Source organism: Pavona decussata, unplaced genomic scaffold, assembly GCF_977016875.1.
Source record: "Pavona decussata unplaced genomic scaffold, jaPavDecu1.1 SCAFFOLD_244, whole genome shotgun sequence".
NCBI classification, from domain to species: Eukaryota; Metazoa; Cnidaria; class Anthozoa; order Scleractinia; family Agariciidae; genus Pavona; species Pavona decussata.
Window position 1 is genome coordinate 1,146,927 of NW_028145649.1, and position 20,789 is coordinate 1,167,715.

Here is a 20,789-nt window from a genome sequence, read left to right on the forward strand (position 1 = left end):
AAGGATTTACGATCTTGTTCGGCGAAATGAAAGCTAAACAGAACTTTCCCAGGAGCTTTGTGTAAGGTGATGACATTCTAAGGAGTCATTCTATAAATAAGAAGGTAATGGACAGCTATTCTTAGTTTTCAGTGCACAAAATGTTCATATTCCAGAAAGAGTGTCAGCGCCGTTTTTTACTGTGACTATACTGATTTTTTTATTATTTTATTCACTGCGACAATCAGTTTAGAAGAATTTAACTTCTCAAAATAATCCTCGTGTTTGGAATATAAAGGATTGATTATTTTAGAGACTACAGACAATTGCAACTCTTAGTTACTTAATCATAATCTCTCGCAGTGTACGGTTAAATTTTAAGGCACTGCAGACAAATTATCATTCCATCTCGAAACGATTAAAGATAATTTATCTCAAGAGTACGATTAAAATTCTTCCCCTCCAGAGATGCGGACACAAATGCTTAAGAATCCTTTCAGTTTTGACTTAAGCACCTCGTAGGAGTGCAAAGGTTGTGTCATTTACATTGTTGTTTGTCATAAAATTACCTTTCCCTGAGTAAAACTGCGTGCAGAAGTTCGTCAAACGTCCATTTTTGTGTTCCGCTTTAATCTCCTGTCATGGCGGAGGCGTGTTGATTGTTTATTAAAAGATACTTCTAAATTAACGACTTAATAAACGCTGCGCCACAAGCACTCCCCCTACACACTCACGGCATAGGTCACGAAAATTAAATTTCGTTAAGAGCAGTAATTTTATTTTTAAAAAGAATAATCAAACACCATTGGCACTTGTCCAAGTTTCTTTTCTTTTCGTGAGAGCTTTTCCTACTTCACTGACCCTTGCTCTGCAATCTTGTTTTGTTTATGTTTAAGCCTCGATAAGTTCTAAATTTTATTGTGTTTGTTCGGTCCACAATAGAAACCACATGATTTTATCTGACGAAAATGCGCTGTGTCGGTTTCAACAGACCCCCTAATGCTTAAGGAAACAGCTATTGGATTTAGGTCATCGTAGATAAGCTAAGCTGCGTCCGGTGACTAATCAGAGCCTAGTAAATTGTTTATTGAAATTCAGCCGGTGTTTGGCTTTTCGCTCCACGGGTAGCACTCGAAATTGGTACTCGTTGGTTTATACGAGCTTTCTCAGGACGATTGTTTTTTTTGTTTCCTTTACAAGTTCAAGTTCGTTAGCAAGTTCTAACAGATTAAAAAGTTTACGCATCGTGGACAGCCAGACGTCACTTATCTCTACGGCAAGCTTGATCCGAGGAATCCATCCGTTCATCGCATACCCTCCAGTGGAAAAATGATGGCGGCAAATAACAGTACAATACAAGAAGAAACTGCAACAATGGATTTGGAATACGTGGAGTTCAGAATTACAAGAATAACACTCTATGTTGTAATCTTGGTTCTAAGTTGTTTTGGAAACAGTTTAGTCGCTATTGTAATCGTGAAGGCGCGAAGAATGCGGGCTTCATCAAACATATTTATCCTGAACCTTGCTTTATGTGACTTTATCACACCGGCGCTCAGTATACCGTTTGATTTGGCTCTTGAAGAAAGCAACTACATATGGTCCTTCGGAAAGGCAATGTGTAAAACTTTGTGGCCATTTCAGACGGTGTTTTCAACGTCTTCCACCCTTACTCTTGCGGCAATAAGCTTGGACAGATTTAGAATTCTCGTTAAACCCTTCACTGGACATATCTCCACTGGTAAAAGTGTTATGTTTTTGTTTATAATTCACGCTTTTTCGATCGGCTTGTGCATTCCCTATTTTATTGCTTTGGATTATAATGAGTCTGAGATGTCCTGCAGCGAGAGTTGGACGAGCGTGCACTACAGACAAACTTATACCATTGTACTTTTTCTCTGTCAATACGCTTTACCTTTGATCACTATGACCATAGCATATGTACTAATTTATCACAGTTTACATTCAGATCTGACCAGGCTTTTATCAGTGGCACCTGAGCGCAGAGATCGCCGCTCTCATAGCAGAACATCGACTTTCAGCAAGGACAGCATGGAATTTAAAAGAAAGGAACAAAACATTCGCCTGGCAAAAATGTTTGTAATCGTCGTGGTAGTCTTTGCAATCAGTATGTTTCCAAATCAGGTTCTTTGGCTGTGGGTGGACTTTGGAAATGGGGCAGATCATAAGTATTTCCATTACATTTCCGTGGTTTGTCGTATCTGTACCTACGCCAACAGCGTCTTAAACCCTTTCATTTATGCACTGAAGAGCAGGGAATTCAGATCTGGGTTTGCGAGGATAGGGCGGACAACTGTGATGCAGCCCTTAAGGAAAATAAGCAGCGAGACTAGAAAATATGTGCGAAAGGTTAGTAGGAATGTACTGGACAGTGAACGACCCACTATAATTCATAACAAGCCTTCAATTTGTCGACTACCCGTAGATACTTCCGATGACTTGGAAACATTTGACGTTTCGCCCACGGAGCTGTCGCCCTTGCCAGGTGCGAAGACCCGATTTACATTTGAGCGCAAGCCGCCAGTTCCTCGTCGAAAATTTTCATGTTATGAAATGGGAGATGTTAAAGAGCTGTGTGAAAAGAGCGACTTTTCGAGTGCAGCACCAAGTCAAAACGGTCCTGTAATGCGATATAATGGTCAAGAAAGGAATGACATCGTACTTAGTAAGTGCATCAATGGAATTACGTTTCTGCATGATAGACTACCAGAAAACTCGGATGGTATCAATGTAGGCGAGTCTATTCTAGAGATACCTTTTAGTGGCAGCTCGTATCGATATTTCGCGGAACTGCGAGAAACTGACTGTTAATGTGGTTCCGCCTTCGTAGTCTCATGCCCAAATGGCCATTCCAATGTAAATAACTGATCATCGCAACACTTTCCTTTGTCGCTGTACACGAAGCTTAAGAATGAAAGATTCCATCAGGAGTATTTTGTGAAACCTTTAATGTACCTTTTTGGAGCTAAAAGTTATATTTCAATTCAGGTACTATCTCCTTATCGCTGTAGGCGATTAATTTATGTTGAAAGATGCTGCACGATTCGTCGTGGAATGTTGATAAATTACTTTCTTAAATTCTATTTGCTTTATTCAATCGAATTTCATCGCTGTAATTTAAACTTAATTGAAACAAATAGCAATTCAAGCATTTGTTGATGTAGGGGCAATCATTGTAGGTGTATAAAGTATAACATACAACATACAATGATCGTTTATGGTTAAGTTGTTGTCTTATAAACAGTTGTTAGTAACATAAGCAGACTCTAATGAAAACTTCACCCAAACTCCTCGACCCTCGATTAGTCCACAAGGTCAAACTGTTTTCCGTTCTGTTGTCCTTCAAATGACGCACCTTCTGCCACAAAACAAACAGAAAAAGGATTCCCGGGTTTACCTTTCATATTTAATTACCTGAAGTTATTTTACTATGATTTAAGACTCGGGTATGGCAGCTTATGGGTTTGCTGCTTATCGTAAAATGTTCCAGCGATTCCCACAAAAATGGAACTAAATTCGGAATTAAGCGGATCATGATAATTATCAAATACTTCAGTGTGAAATGTTCGTGGCTAATCTGACGCGGCGTTTCGTCTCGGCCAAGAGACTCTTCAGAGACCTTCAGAATTTTTAGGCAAACTCGTTGAGTATCATATCACGCCCAAAGTCAAGATATTAGCAGTCTGGCCCTCTATTGCAGAGTTGAAATTTATACAAGGGTCTCTTGGCCGAGACGAAACGCCGCGTCAGTCTAGCCACGAACATTTCACAAGTATTTGACAATTTTTCAATTCTTTATTGCATGATAATTATGTTTTCCTTTCATTGATTTCCCAATAAAGAAACATTAATGTGTTATTGGGTCAGCTACCGCTAAACAGTGTGTCCCTTGTTTTACTTCAAAAGGACAGCCTTATGCCCTGTTCAGACTATTCTCGGCACGGGCACTAGTCTGAACATGGCCTTTTTCCGGTGCCCGGGCAAAAATGTCGACACCGTGCCCCAGCACGGGCACAACCTCCAAGGATAGTAGTCAAGCACGGGCGACCGTAAAAGACAGAACAGCGGAATAAAATAAGTAAATAAATAAAGAAAGAAAGAAAGAAAGAAAGAAATAAAGAAGTAAATAGGAATTTCAGTGGAATTTACGGAGTGGCTCTTCTCTCCACTGTTTCCAGGTCGAATTGGAATTTGAAAATGTTGTTTTTTGTGGAGGGAGGAAAACCGGAGTACCCGGAGAAAAAACCCTCGGAGCAGGGACGAGAACCAACAACAAACTCAACCCACATATGACGCCGAGACCGGGAATCGAACCTGGGCCACATTGGTGGGAAGCGAGTGCTCTCACCACTGCGCCATCCCTGCTCCCACGGAATGGCGGAATGGCGGAAAATCACCCCAAAGCAAAACACAGAACGGGTTAGGGTCAGGTTTTTAGTGTATTTGGAGTCATTTTCCGCCGTTCCGTGTTTTAGAATTTGGGGTGATTTTCCGCCATTCCGCCGTTCCACCGTTCCGGCTTTTAGGGTCGTCGGTCAAGCACCGTTCCTGGGCACGGTACAGGCACTGGTCTGAACTCAACACGGACCGAGCAAGGCTGCCCAATAACGGTTTCATAATTGCAATTATTTTGCAGAAGCAATCTCTAGCAAGCGCCTGCCTGCAAAGAACAAAGTTCAGTACATTTTTCACTCCATTTTATTACACGACGTGCGTCCTGCCAAAATGGTTGACAAGGGACTCAAGAGAATACAAAAACAGTTCTGTTAGTTACAAAAACTTTAACGTAGTAAGATGAGGTTAATTCGTGAGCGGGCACTACCTCCAAGGATAGTAGTCAAGCACGGGCGACCCTAAAAGCCGGAACGGCGGAATGGCGCAAAATCACCCCAGAACAAAACACGGAACGGGTTAGGGTTAGAGTTTCAGTTTATTTTATTTATTTCCGTGTCTTAGAATTTGGGGTGATCTTCCGCCATTCCGCCGTTCCACCGTTCCTTCTTTTAGAGTCATCGGTCAAGCACCGTTTCTGGGCACGGTACAGGCACTGGTCTGAACTCAACACGGACCGAACAACGCCGCCCAATAAAGGTTTCATATAATTGCGGCTATTTTACAGAAGCAATCTCTAGCAAGCGCCTGCCAGCCCTGTAAAGACCAAAGTTCAGTGCATTTTCCATTCCATTTTATTAAACGTACGCGTCCTGCCAAAATGGTTGACAAGAGACTCAAGAGAATTCTAAGATGAGGTTAATTCGTGAGCGGCCCCGGCTCAAGTGAACGCCACGACAATAGGTTTGATGAGCAAAAACAATTGCTTTGAACGTGTGTTATTTATTTTGGTACATTTTTTGTCGTCATCTCTAAAACGCAATGTGAGAATCAGGATCAACGGCCTAAACTATTTACAGAGAACTGGAACACTCGACGGTGAATGTTTCGTTTTATTCTCAGTGCGTTTGATCTCCCGGCGTTCCTACTTCTGATTCAGTTGCTGGATACCTGTAGTCCGGCTTCATTACACAAGTCAAGAATTAATTGGAAAAATCGCGAAGAAGATCAGGTAACGTAAATTTTACTCCCGTCCTGGTGCTACCTCGTGCCCAGGGTCTCTCTTCTTCATGTCCCAGGGAGCGAGAGAGGGAGAGACTGCAGAAGAGACCCTGGGAATAAGGTTGATCCTGGTGTAAGTCTTAACTTAAGCCATGGAACTGATGACTCAGACTCTTTGCAGTCCGTTCCCAAGCTCCTGTATTCGTATGAAAGCTATGTTAATACAAATAGAAATTGAGATGTATTTTTCCCTAAATCTGTTTGTTTTTACAGATTTTACGCTTTTAATTTAAGTCGGCGTCCTCAGTAGGAATAAATACGTTAAAAATACATTTTTAAGTGCTGACAGATGCTCATTGAATATTGCATATTTTATATCCAAGGAAATAAATTTGACGTCTTCGTTGACTATGCAAGAATCTGTAAATAAAAATCAAAAGAAGACAAATTATTTTTAGCTATAGTTTGACCGTCATCGGCCAATGTATTTGTTTCGTGTCTCAGTGTTTTAAGAATAGACCAATACTCCGGAGTTGTGTTTTTTAATCCGAACTAATACCTTTCATGTCTTATTAAGAGTAATACTTTCCTTAAGCTGCATGAATGTTCTTGAAATAAAGATGTTTTTTTTTGTTTAGCGTCGTGAAAATATTCGTCGAATTTCAAGTAGTAAAAAACATCTATTTATGTTTTCGAGACAATTATCACTTACAAAAGGAAGATAGCTGAAAAGAGAGTTAGAGTTAAATTAAGCCGATTATACGAAATAATTTAAAACCATGCAACAACTGAGGTACCGCATTGGGATCAGCCGACTGTATGAAGTCCACGCACGCAAGAAACAGAATATTCGACAGTACTCGAGCTTCCTTGAGGAATTCCTTATATTGGGTGAAATGCTGTGTCAAATGATATAGTCAAATTCGTCACTAAGTGTGACGGGGGAAGTGTGGTTTTGTTTGTTTTTGCTGTGTTACAGTTGTGCTAAAATTATTTTGTCTGAACTCGCTCTTGGCGAAACAATTCGGCCCAGAATTATAGAACACATGAATTTGACACTTGAAACAACCTTGACACCATCTCAATTTTTGAGCGGTTTCCAAATGTGTAAGACGACACAGCTTAGTCAGATATCTGGAATTAGAATATAAAAGACTATTTTTCCACCATGCAGCATTTGGCAAATCCCATTAACATCTGGTTCTTTTTCAGAGTTGTGGTCTCATTCACTCAGAAGCCTTTCAGAGAATCACACACCAAACCGACCTGACATGCTGGCACTGGCTAGTGGTCACAGCTAGCGTTCGTTTCGTCCAAACTGGTTCTTTTACGTTCCCAAATTGATTTCAACTGGTCTTTCAAGCTGCGTGAAGGTCTAGAATCATTTACAGGTGTCAAAGCAAAGCCAGCACCTTCTCATCAGTTATTTTAGATCCTGACCGTTGGTCTGGCCTGGGCTCGTAGCAATCTGGCGTTCTTCACAACTGAGCTATAGCTAACCGGGCGGTTGACAAGTTGAAAAAATTAGGCCAGCTTTTTCCAGTTGCTTACGATTTGTATCCGAGTCGTGCACAGCCAACGAAGACTACAAGTGTTTCTAATTTTAAGAAAACTGCGCGATTATATGCACGCCAAGTTTTTTTCGATGCAAACTCACAGAAATGATATGTCGCTGAGTGTACACAATTCCTCTAAATTTTAACTAGCCAGAATCGTATGTTCTTAAGCAGCCCAAATATTTGCCCATCTGAGATCGTGCGACTGAACTCTAGAAAAAAGCACACATCTTTGTCACTGGGTTATTAAACCTCCCGCCTCCCATTATCAGTCCACTGCAATTCAGCATTTACTGTTGCAAATTGTTCAAAAATTTAACCACCTCAAATAAAATGGTGAAAACGTAGTGAATGATGCCAAAAGAAAGAAAGAGCTGTGGAAGTCTTCAAACGATTGAGTACTCCAAAACATGTGAAAAAAAAAAAGATCAGTCCTTCTCATATCAGTCGTAGTGCTGTTTTTCATTTGTGAAAAAGTTCACATTTGTTGACTTTTCTAAAATATTTCATCTCATGCCGGCTTCAAAGAAAAAAGATCCCGCAAAAGCATCGCAATATGAACCCATTGAATATGACCAGGCTTCTTATGCATGCGTTTATCATTTCAAGTTAAGAACATTTCCGACCGTTTAACATCTGAGGCAGTTGTGTATGTAAGCTACATAATGCCATCGAGTCACACAGATTTCTTCATTCCATGCAAGCTACGTGACCAAGTGCTTTCCTCTCATTTAATGATTTCCAATTTTGATTTACAAGCGAAAAAGGCAAGGCTATACCTGCCTGAAACTATCTGGAAGACGGACACGTCTACAATATCTCCATTTTCAGTCATTCTTTTGTTCCGTTTCCTTCAGTAAGTAATCTCCTTTTCCCATCTTCTGACCCTTTACCTTATCGTGTGAGTTGGCTTGTGTTGGCTGCTTCACTTTTCTTTGATTCTCTGGTCATGCGGGGGTGGAATCCGATTAGAAAAAGTTTTCTCTAACATTGCAAAAATCTCACCCACATGCCTACGCTAATACAAGCATCAAGAGTTTCATTTCAGTTTCCGGTTGGGTTGCAGTGTATTGTGGGATGGAAAGCGGGCACCGCCTCTGAAATATCCGCCATATTGGATTCCTCGCTGTGTGTTTCAAGGTGTCCTTCTTGATGATATTTGCTATCTGAACGGCAGAAAATCGACTGCACACTTCGACTATAGAATCGTGATTGGTAATACTATAAGCCGATTTTAACACCTGTGTCATAAAGCTGCGAAAAGCACGCAAAATTTGCGATCATTTTTAACAATGTAACATGAGCGCGACTTAACAGTCTCATTTTTCGGTACCTTTTGACAGTTCTATTTGTGGTTTTCTATTAATGAGGCTTTCGGTGATTTGAGATTTTTGATCGCCATAATGGGCTGTCCAAACAGTGGTAATACGTCAAATAATAACTGAATGCTTTACGGCCATATGTGAAGTCCACAAGTATGTTCGTGGAAAAGATGCATTTGCAGTTGTGAGAGAGCCACGACTCTCTTTAGAGACGTGGACTGTTTCTTCACCAAACGGCACGGAACGAGCACTACGGCTATTGTTAAGTCTGTAAATACCAAGATAGATGATCCGTTATTTAATAAGACTGCATGCTTTTTTTATGGTACCTTCCGACAGGAAATATTGAATTAAAATAATGGCACCAATGAAAGGGCCATAGAATTTTGATAAATTTAAAATGATTGCATCCATGCAACATGTCCGTCTGATATCTCCCCTACCTCTCTCCTGTCCCATTAAATGACAGCAAAAAATAGTAAACTAATAATGGACCATAAAAGAGTTGCAGTTAAAATGCACTTCAGCAAAAAAAAAATATATATATATATGTGCAAATATATGTAATGAATGCAATGATAATATGAGACAATTTATCGCCACCCCCAAATTGCACAACCCTCAATCAATGGCTTACCTAGGTAGGCCATTTTTGTTGAATTCATGCCCTTTATTTTCGACTCCAAAACACGGTCGTAAATTCCCATACAAACCCTTATAATTTACGCCATTGCGTAACACTCATCGCGACACTTAAATTACAAGGTTCAAACAAAGGTCTTTATTTTAACGCTCATACAGCTTGGGCTTCCTGTGGTCACAAGCATTAAAACCTACCTGACTATGCACAAGGGCCGGGGCTTAAAACCAGTTATTATTTGTCATACTGGAATCCACTCAGGCAGCTATTGGATCATTTCTAAAATTATACTGTTTTTGGATTTTGCGTACAGTAATAGCCCACGTATAAGAACCTGAATTTTTCAATTTAGCCTAAATAGGTTCTTACATAAATGGCACTTAAAGCAAATTTAGGCTACCAAGGTTCTTAAAATAGGTCCTTATATTTTTATATGAATTTCATCTGAATATGCTATATATATTATAAATATCATCTCATAATACAGTATAGACATACAACATTTTACTTAAGCTTGAAAGAAAAAAAAGTTATGTCAAGTTTCTTTCAAATAGATGATGATTTTCCACTTTAACAGCAACCCCATTGATAAGAACCTAACTTAAAATTTTAGCCTAAATAGGTTCTTATGTGGAGGGGGCTAAAAATGAGAACTTTAGCCTACCAGCTTCTTAAAACCCAGGTCCGCTTATACGCGGGCTATTACTGTACTGCCTGCACATTGTTATATATAAAAAAATAATACTACAAGGTTGTTCAGTTTTGAGAGAATTGCATTATAAAAATCCTCTTACAGTCCAACTGTCAAATTGAACTCAGCTAAACAGTGATTTGGGTAATCCTCCAATTTTTCGCATTAAGTAATTTCCAAATAGGACAACTTTTAGTTAGGAGCATTAGAAAAAAAACCTGCAAACAAGCACTCGCTGATTGGAATTTTTGGGTTGGCAGAAATTTCTCAATGAAGGAAGAGTTGTCTCCGACTAGAGACAATCTTCCACAAAGGCTTCCCTGGGGTTTCTGTCTTCATAATAAATGTAGAAATGTTTTGCTTCCCCTCAGTTTTTGATACAGATTCTCGTGTTCTCTGTGAAGGGTCCTTGTCAACAATTTCATATGCCCATCCAAGATCTAATGTCTGTCTTCCTTCTTTGTCTAAATCTCGTTTTCCTTTCTATCTCTCCCTTAGACTTTAACCCTTAAATTCATACAAAGGTTTAAGACACAGCTCTTAATTTGATACACAAAGTTACTTTGTTTACTGTTGTTTTAATTGTGTCAACTGCCCACTACCAACCATGTCTGTCCCTTGCTGTTTCATCCTCCCTAGCCTACCCTCTAACATTTGACATATACATTTTTTAATACTGTAGCTATATTGAACACCACCCCTTAGGTAAGTAGTTTGTAACAGTGGGTTATTAAACAGCAAAAATGGTGTATTTAAGTAAAAAAATTGAAAGATGTCCGATAAACTATGAAATAAAAATGAACCTTAACCAAACTTAATTATATGTTGACCACTTTTCACTGTAAAACCACAAGGACAGCCATATGTATAAGCTTACATATCTGCACATTTGCTATAGTAAAAATAAAATTTCCATTATGGAAATTTATAGGATGTTCATTCTTCCGGGATAATCGGCAATGAAGGGGAAAGTTATATTACTCGAGAATATTGGCGATAGAGTGGACTTCACCTTCCCCCATTAAAGATTTCGCTTTCCCTGACAGTCTGGATTGCAACCTTCTTGCCTAGAACTTAACCCGGTTTTCAGCTGTTGGTTCGCATGAAAGTTTTTGGAAGCAGCAAAACCCAAACAGCAGATCCAGCTTTTGACCCAACGATTTATGGATTTCACTTGTGGCAATTAGTTTTCATGTAGCTTCCATTCACCACGACTGCATCTTTTCGGAGGAAAATAAAACTCTCCTGAACTCATCGTGGCCTCACGAAAACAATGTCATCTTATGTCTTTTACGATCTCTGAAGCGGGAAAGACTTCTACCATCAAGAGATTATCTTATCCCTTTAAGATTTTGTATTCGACGCATGCATTTCGATCATTCCTTTAGCCAACAAATAATCTGTTGAAAAGATTATGGCACCCCGAGTGACGAAGCCAATATGGCGGTCCTTCCAGACTTGGTGCAATCTCCTACCCAGAGTCTTCAGGCTTTTTGGTCAGCGGGGCAACGCCGGGAAGACTCTGGGGACATCGAAAAAATTTACATCTTTTGATTGGCTGTTCCGTTACGGTTTCCATTGTTTTACCGCAGAAATCCTGGGGTAATAAAATTAGATGTCCCCAGAGTCTCTCCTGGCGACTAGCCGCTGGCCAAAGAGCCTGAGTACTCTGGGTACGAGATTGGACTTGGTGCCCACTTTCCATCCCACAATGCATTACGTTCCAACCGAAAACTGAAACTCTTGATGCTTGTATATGTTGCCACTAAGGAGCTTAAGCAACGACGATGGCAACGGCAACAATCGAAAATAAATCATTTCACATTGTTGTTTTGCTGACGGCAAAGAAATGCACCAAAATGTAAAACGCACGTGCAGAGCGATTGTTTTTGCTCATCAAACCTATTGTTTTGCGGCGTTGTCGTTGCCGTCGCCGTCGTCGTTGCTTAAGCTCCCTTCTATAGAGTGTTTTCATTCACATGACTACCGGCCATATTGGTTTACTGAAACAAAAGAAAGTATTTGCATAAAAATAGAGTTCAATGCCCGGAGGTTTAGTTTGGGACACAAACATGGCCGCCATTTCTTTGTTTAGGGACACCAACATGGCCGCCGTGACGTCATGTGAAAACATTCTATACGTTGAGCACATGAGCTGAAAACAAAATTCTTGTAGTTTCGTAAGAACTTATAAAGTACCTCTAACTGGCACGACAAAAATTTTATATCCCTTTTTTTCTCACGACCTCTGATTGCTTTTGTTCTTCGACACCAAACAATAAACTGGGGATACGGGAGAGGAAACGTCTGATAAAATAAACATAAAAAACGTATATAAAAATGAGATAGCAATCAATAACAGCCCTTATAATTTTCAGTTCACTTTAAGTATTGAACATCGCGAGGACAAAATGTCTGCTGAAGGTTCTCTCAATACAAGGCCATTGTTATGCGTTAAAACTTACGCATCCTGCTTGACATGGTACAACGAATCCTCGGATCGAGAGATCTGTTTTAAACGTTGCACGGGAAAGAAGCAATGTTGAGTTTACACCACGGTTGTTAAATAAATCTGTGAATAGCAAGAGAAGCTTAAATTTATCAGATCTCTTGTTTCGGTTAAAAGAGGTGACAATGTCAAAATAATCCCTTGCTTTCCGGCTCCGATTTTGACGACTAGTTTCCAACAAGAGAAGCTTAATCAGTATATTTCCGGGTGAAAGGGAATGACCGAGAGTGGACATAATCTCTTTGTTTTCTCACTGATAGATCTTGATGCCAACGACAAAAAAAAAACTCAAACTTCCGTCTCAACCGACAGTTATGTGTTGAATTTCCTCCACACTATCAAATAAGACGAATTCAAACAATATTTTAAGTCTCCATCTCATTTAACACTGCTGTCGTAGAAATCTGTTTATTGAGCATATTAACAAAAGCTTCGACACAATTGCTACCGTTAGTACTTTAAATTGCATACTCTGAAACGGCTGCTCTAATATGAAAAATCAACGTTAAACAGTTTGGTTTTCCACACAGAATAAATTATCGTCTTAATGAAATACGCTACTTCATTTTTTTTAGACGGTTTTCCAGTCGCCCAAGACCTCTCAGATTTTCTGTTCCAGGTCCCGCCCTTGCTAGCGAAACTGGTTGCCCTGTTTGAGAAAAGACGTGCCGTAACGACAAATGGTGTGCGCTTGCTCCCTTCCGGCTCACACAGTCTTACTGCACGTAAACTGAAGGTCCTAGTAACTATAATTTTCTGTAAAATTTACAAAATATATCAATAAAGTTGAAGTCTGAAACTTTTCCAGTTCTTATCAGAGTACCCTCATTAAACTAAAAAAAAAAAAAAAACTACACGGTACGACCGTGTAGTTTTTTTTAATTCTGTTGTTGCTGCTGTTTTTATAGGTGTTTTTGAATTAACTTTATTGCCATGGATCCTTGTTTGTCGGACAATCTTCCTTGACAAAATTCATGCGCCTACACTGACGCTTTAATCGGACAATACGTATGAATGCCGGAAGTCAGAGTAGTACCAACATAATCATGGTTTCTCTTCATTTCTCTCACCAAGCCAACAATAAAATCGATCGAAGAGGTGCTACAGATTATTCCTCTTGTCTTCGCTACATAAGTTCTGGAGTTGAGCATGAATGGATCAAAATTCTACGAACAGCAATTAGCTAGTGCATGATACATGTCTGTTTTTCAACAATTGATACTGAACCGCTGAATAGCGATTTGTCAGCTGGATATATGAGTTACCAGCGGACAGCTTTCATGAACAACTGGACCCTAATTAACAGCAAGGTAAGATCCATTTCCTAATTCTATTTTGGTCACAGTGCAGCTGGTTTTAAGATGTAAGTTAAGCTTTATGTCCCAGCCGACGCAACAGGCTAATTAATTACCTGCAGTACAATGTGCTTGGCTTTAATTTAAGACCATTCGCTCTTCAATTACTGTAAAGGTTGAGATTAGCTAAAATTTAAATTAAAAAACATATTGAGAACATTTCCGTGGCTATGCTGAGAGTCAGTTAAGCTTGGTTTACACGTACGACGCAAGCATAAGCATAAGCACAAGCACAAGGATGTTTACACGTGCGATAAGCATAAGCATAACGTGACATACGCAAGCACAGAAGCAGCCGAGATTTGATTCCAACATGGCGGAAAATGGTAACGCATGAGTAACTAGATTGTACGCTGACAACTTGTCACTGTTTTCCAGCTAATTTCCTTGCACTTGTGCTTATGCTTGCGTCGCACCGGTTTACACGTAGGTTTCTTGTGTTTATGCTTGTGCTTATGGTTATGCTTGCGTCGTACGTGTAAACCAAGCTTTAAGAACAGTTAAATTTAGGCACATATTGCTTTTTGATGGATGTCTTGGTTACCTCTTCATAGATTTAGTGATTGAAATACTATAAAAGGTAGCTTAAGAACATCTTAAGAACTTTTTCATGCTCAAAATGCCAAAAAACTAAGACCGTTTAGTATCAGCCCCCAAATTAGACGTTCTTATAAAAGAGCGTATACAGTAACCACATTTAAGGATTCCGATCCGAGAAATTAATTAAGTTTATTCATGAACAGAATGCCTACGCTAAAAATTAATAAAATTTAAGGAACTTTAAGCATTCATTTCAATTCACATTCGTTAAGTAGTGCTGGCCCAATCTCTTTCCTGCGGAAGATAAAGTTGAGATATATTCGACTTAATTGCCTATTGTTACCTGCAAGATATTTTTATTGAAGATGCTGTTTGCTATAAAAAAGGTATGGCCTGAATAAAAGGCAGAGCTCCGGTAATTTTTAAAATCTTTTCATCAGCAAAAAAAAAAAACTAAAAAAAAAAAACTAAAAATATTTTCAGAATGTTGTTAATTGATAGCTGTGAAATCATCTTAGAAATCGAGCATAAGATATTGAAATATTGGTCCAATACGTTTAAAGAAATGTTTCTTAACTAGGAAAATCCGAAGACTGCGTGTATTTAATCATCCGAAAAATGTTTGAAGTTGATACATATAGGTAACATTGCGTGAGACTCGCAGTTATATTGCCATTTCCCTTAATTGATATTGTTCAGTTTTGAAAATTGATATTGAACTAATCTGTTTGCTTTGCTTTTTAATTCAAAAAGCGATTAATGCAAGCAAAGGTTACCATCGTGTCACTACAAGAAGTGTGTTTTCACCCTGTAACATGACTCCTTGCGTGGGAAACAGCAAATGTTTTTTGTCAGAAACGGAAAATAGTTCCGTTCAGCAAATCTTGATATATGGCGCAGTGGAAGAGGTGGTCAAAACAGGTTTCCTGCTGAGTTCAGGGTAAATGGAATTCCCGCCGCGCTTAGTAATTGTAAAAGTAATAGACCATTATGTGGTCTAGACTCATCAAGCAAGGTAGGTATATCCAATTATAGCATCCATCAGCTCCACGCATTCATATCGGAGATTTGATTAGGCAGAGAAAGGTTTAAAAGATATTATTTCCTGTAAAGTGCATTATTCGGCTCTGGTTCTTGAAATCGTCAGTCAAATGAGACTCCGCCTTTATATAACAAACTTCTACGAACTAATAAACACCACGCCGCCTCGCTGAGCCGATTACATTTCAGCAAAGGAACAGTCAAGTGCACGATACATAACTATGGAGAGAAACGAAAATTCTACTGAATTCGATAATGGAAGTTCATCTCTAGAACAAGTTGAATCAGATGAAATGGTGGGCTTCAGAATCACAAAGATACTTTTCTACTTCCTAATTCTATCTGCCAGCACTTTCGGCAACAGCATGGTCGCGCGTATTATCACCAGCACCAGAAAGATGCGTACAGCTTCAAACTACCTGATCCTCAACCTGGCAGTCTGCGATCTGATCACACCGGTAATCAGTATAGTTTTTGACTTCATTGTGGAAGAAAACAACTATGTGTGGCTTTATGGCGGAGTCATGTGCAAGCTATTATGGCCTGCGCAGACATACTTTACTTGTGCCTCGTCTCTGACGCTTGCCGTTATCTCATTGGATCGTTACCGGCTAATCATGCACCCATTTAAGACACGGTTGTCGATGAAACAAATCAGCTTCTTAATTCTCTTCGTCCACGTTTTTTCTCTGGTAGCTGTGAGCCCGTACGTGTATGCTCTCGGCATCAAAGACGGCTCTTGTGAAGAAGACTGGCCGGAGTTCCAATACAGGCAAGCTTACACACTATTTTTGTTCATCGTACAGTATGGACTGCCGCTAATATTTATGACGGTTGTCTACGGACTTGCAGTTCGCGCGCTTTACAACACCTCAGCGAGAATGCGCGTTAATTCGATCAACTCTAACAAGCTTTCAGTACAGAGTCAAGGCAGCAAAGACTCCGAGAAAAAGCCACAGCGCAAGCCGGTTTCCAGAAGACAATCCGTTATGAAGAAAATCAAAGATGTAAGGGCGAAAATAGACGTTTGGAATACACCCAATGCAAAAGCAATGCAGATGTTCATTATAATTGTGGTTGTGTTCGCGATTTTTATGTTCCCAAATCAAGTTGTGTGGTTGTGGGCAGACTTTGGTGCTGGGTTAAACGACCCGGATTTTGCCAACATTTCGATCATCTGCTGGCTGTTTACCTACACAAACAGTGTGGTTAATCCCATTGTTTTTAGCATTTTCAGTAATGACTTCAACAAAGGATTTAAGAAAATTTTTAAGAGTGTGATTACCTGCTTTAAAACGCCGTCGGAGGTGAATAGAGTAAACGGAGAGGTGAAACGATTGGAGAGTTGCAATAAAACTGCGTCCGAATGTTTATCAGGTGGTGAATCACTTGGAACACAACGTTGTAGCTTGCTCGTAACTACTCAAGCCGGCCAACAGCAAACACACCCGCAGGACTTACAAGGTAATGAGCACTTGAGGTCCTCGTCTTTAGAACAATCCTTTGGCGATTATGATTTCGACCAGACGATAACGAGCAGATTGAAGAGCTCCCTGATGCCAAAGGGCAAAGTAAAGTACGACAATTTAACAGTAATCACTGGCGAAGTAGCTGTCATTATGCCAGGGTTTTTTTCGCCTACACATTATAAAGATGCTCTCAATAGTTCACCCGAAACTGACTGTTAAGGAAGGTTAAGTTTTGTTGAAACTGGTACTACTTAGTTATGCGCCATCATTTGGTCATACGCGACTTTATACACGCCCTTATAAGGTTATAAATATGAACTGAGGAATGTGGCTATTTTTTTGATCCGATGAGCCAAGCTTAGCAGTGCCGCTTTAACAAAGTCGCTAGTATTTTCTTTCTATGTAAGCGAATAATGCTTTATTCTTAATTAAGTTAGCTGTAATAAAACAATCATTCTATTAGACTATATGATATATTGTTGTGGTGATTAATACACGTTTTCTTTAAGCCCTGGTCAAACGGCGCATGATAGTCGATGATAGTTGATGATGGTCGGAAAACTATCATCCACTATTATCAACAACCATGCGCGTGGTTAAACAGGAAAAACTATCATCTGAATCTGAACACACTCGAAGTAAATGATAAATGACGATAGTCGATGATAGAGTGCACGATGGTTGCTGGTCAAACGAGTGAGCGAGTTTTAACTATTATCAACTATCATCGACTATCATGCGCCGTTTGGCCAGGGCTTTACGCTAGTATGTTAGTAAAATCTTTGGCAATGTGTTCTATAAAATTATAAAGATTTACGTTTGGAAATCAGTCAGCAAATCTCTTTACATTGTACAAATAAAATAAGTTTCGGGATGGATAAATTGTCAAGACTTTCCCGAAACTAACTGGGCATGATAACTCGAATTCAGCTTTGACTGGTCCAGTTTATCAATTCCTTGAGTCCGGGCGACATTTATTACTTTGAAGACCGGCAAATGTTTCCCAGTTTTGCCAACTGAGAAACATATGTTTTGGAAGACTTCATCGTTTTCTTTATTTACGGCCGGGTTTTTTTCACGCTGCGCTGAGGAGATGTGAGAAGAGAAATAGATTGCGGAGTGTTTATTCACCCGTCTCACTCGCCCTGATATAGGGTATAGCAAAGAATCACTGCGGTTAATCATACTTCTTAAAAAGAACCATCTACTTTTAGCTGATCAGTAATGCAAAAAACAAAAAACTGCTTACTCATCCAAGAGAAAACGTCACCAGAATGTTTCTTTTTTCTGTTTAAAAGTTATTTTTCCAACCGGATCATAAACAATACATTCATTGCGGCTTTTGTCATTATTATTTGCTAGTATTAGTAGCTTCCGGCAGATCTTTCAACTTCAATTTTGTGTTCGAAATCAAGACTCGCCTACAACTGAGAGATGTTAACGACTAAAACGCCTGGGCCCGGTTGTTCAAAAGCCGATTAACGCTAATCCCCGATTAAAAGTTAACCGAGGTTTCCAGCTCGCTCTTTAAATGTGGTTTTTAAGCCTAATTTCAAGCTAAAGGTAAAGAAAAGTCTTAGTCAAAACTGAGGGGCAAAAATCTTTTGGAAGAATCTTTATTGATTAGTAATTAAACTTGAATCAAAGCTCACGTTAATCCAGGATTAGCTTAATCGGCTTCCGAACAGCCCGGCCCTGAACGGCTAGACGTTCAGTTCATACAGCCGGCAAAGATAAAAAACATTGTCAAGTTATTGTAACATTCCCGGATTAAAACGAAAGATTACGTATTGTGGAGTGGTTTCCCTGATAGACAAAGATTAGTCCAACCTTTTCCTGTAACAGGCAAAACAGAACAACAAAGAAACATAACAGTCCTACGAATCACTTTCCCACGCTTCTTAAACTGAGCACTGAAACAAGTAGTCATTGAACTTTAAGAAATTCTACGGAATATTCGCTCTCCATTACTCTGCTCCGTCTTCAGCTATCACGCGATTTAGCTGAACCACGAGCTCACAAGCTAACTTTAAAGTAGAAGATAAGTAGCAAGATATTCTGCTTTCATGTGAGAAATTGAATGTTTTTATAACATGACTAGAGACCGTTTTGGTAGATAAAGGTACATCTGGAGTACAGTGAAATCTACACTGAGTATTCACCAAGTTGTGGTTGCCAGAAAGTAAACCGCGGCCTGTTTTTAATCTCATGATTAGCTTCTTCAAAAATAGTACTTGTGTTGTGATTGATTTCACAGGTGTTCACCTGTGAATGACGTGGATACAACATGGATACAACATCGAAAGTTTTAAATCACCTATGCAGCCGTTTTTCTTTTATTTGTTCATCTTGCCAACACGTGCACATGCACGTGTCCACAAGCAAGATTTTCTCGGCAGGGTACCTTGCATGACAAGCCTGCTTTTCTCAAGCTTAATATTCCTTTTGTATGTGTGACGATGTTTTTCAAGTTTCTCGTTGAGTCTCCTTGTTCGAAACTGTGGTTGTGATTTTTGAGCAAGTTTTTGAAACAGGAGTCCTCCTAGACTGTTCACAGTCCCCTATCAGTGCGATTTTCGAGACTCCTGCAACTTTGATCGAACTGCCGCCATGTTTGTTTGTAAATGGGGTCGCAACCTGGGGAGAGTGTCTAAACTACCGAGGGTGGCTGAAGTGGGAGAGAGAGAAAGATGCCCTTAGCTCCTACCAACACAACGTACAAAATATTAACGGCAGAGTCTTTTCTTTTTCGTTCAGCCCCCGAGGAAGGTTTGTATTGCAAACCGAAATATCGGGCAAAAATTTGTCTTTTTTAAAAAACAAATATATTTCAGTTATTCTAGTTGTTTGTTCTATCAAGCTCGTCACCTCTGCCGTTGGGATCAGTCTGCCGTTAATATTTTGTATTTGAGATAATTTGCTGATCCAGGTCTACAAGTGATCCGGCACCACTCATTGGTTTGTCGCTGTGGAATTGCAGATTTTATTGTATTCAACACAACGTACCCTGACTAGGAGTTCCCACAGTAGTTTAGACACCCTTCCCAGGTTTCCCGCGCCTTTAAAAAACCAAGCTGGTGGCAGTTCGATCGAAGCGTACGAGTCTCAAAAATCCCATGGAAAAATAGGGGACTGTGAACAGTCTAGAGTTCTTCCTTTACACACGAACAAGTCAATATTGTCAAAAGACCGGCCAAGGAAAAGTTGCTCGTGGGGAACTACCCTTCAGCCATACTAAGGGCCTCTTCATACGAGCCCGGTAACCGGCTGGCCCGGGACGAATTTTGTCTTCTGTTCATATGGGAAATTTAATCCCGGTTACCGAGATGAAAAATGTCCAAAAGGACTGCAAAATACCCGTGGAACGTACTGCGTTTCGACTTGTCAGCGACCTTACAAGCCATGCGCAGTTGAAAATGTTTCGTCCCGTACAGTCTACAGTCCCGGTATCCGGGCTGGAGTGTTCATATGGGAAAATTTTCCAGCTCGGTTACCGAGATCTCGGTCGCAAAAACCGAGATCTCGGTAACCGGGCCAGGCCGCCTTCTCATATGAAAACACCGAAATTTTTTTGTAAAGAAGAGAGTGGCGAGGCGAGATCTCGGAAACCGAGCCAGCCCGGACGACCGGGATCATATGAAGAGGCCCTTAGGGCCATGGGCAGTTGAAAATGTTTCGTCCCGGACAGTCCCGTTTTCCGGGCTGGAGTGTTCTTATGGGAAAAATTTCCAGCTCGGTTACCGAGATCTCGGTAACTTTGTAAAGAAGAGAGTGGTGAGGCGAGATCTCAGAAAACGAGCCAGCCCGGTCGACCGGGCTCATAGAAGGTCTTAATTTTGCCGACTTTTGTCGACTCTTTGAAGGTGACAGTATGGGCTCAGAGTTAACCCTTTAAACCCCAATATCAACTGTGATAATCTCCTTGTTATCCTTCTTATTTTTTCATGACAGTTGTGAAGAGAATTTGTTCACAGATCAAGACTTATCGAGGATTAGTGAGATTATTTATTCCAGCTTAATTAGTAGTCATTAAATAATTTTTTAAAAGTTTTTTGTCATTCGGTTTTAACTTAGACTTTTCTTCTGTTCTTAGTTTAAAATAATAAGCCTTCA

The 20,789-nt window shown here is 39.9% G+C and overlaps 2 protein-coding genes across 2 annotated transcripts; both read left to right on the plus strand.

The window, feature by feature from the left end:
- The first annotated feature begins 1,084 nt into the window (after positions 1 to 1,084).
- Positions 1,085 to 3,605, plus strand: LOC146457317 (galanin receptor type 1-like). Its single transcript, XM_085092089.1, has one exon. The coding sequence runs from the start codon at positions 1,309 to 1,311 to the stop codon at positions 2,809 to 2,811; it is 1,503 nt and encodes a 500-aa protein (XP_084948215.1). The 5' UTR covers positions 1,085 to 1,308; the 3' UTR covers positions 2,812 to 3,605.
- An 11,333-nt stretch (positions 3,606 to 14,938) lies between these two features.
- On the plus strand, positions 14,939 to 17,148 carry LOC146457318 (galanin receptor type 1-like). The gene has a single exon (XM_085092064.1). The coding sequence runs from the start codon at positions 15,429 to 15,431 to the stop codon at positions 16,893 to 16,895; it is 1,467 nt and encodes a 488-aa protein (XP_084948190.1). The 5' UTR covers positions 14,939 to 15,428; the 3' UTR covers positions 16,896 to 17,148.
- Positions 17,149 to 20,789: the final 3,641 nt, after the last annotated feature.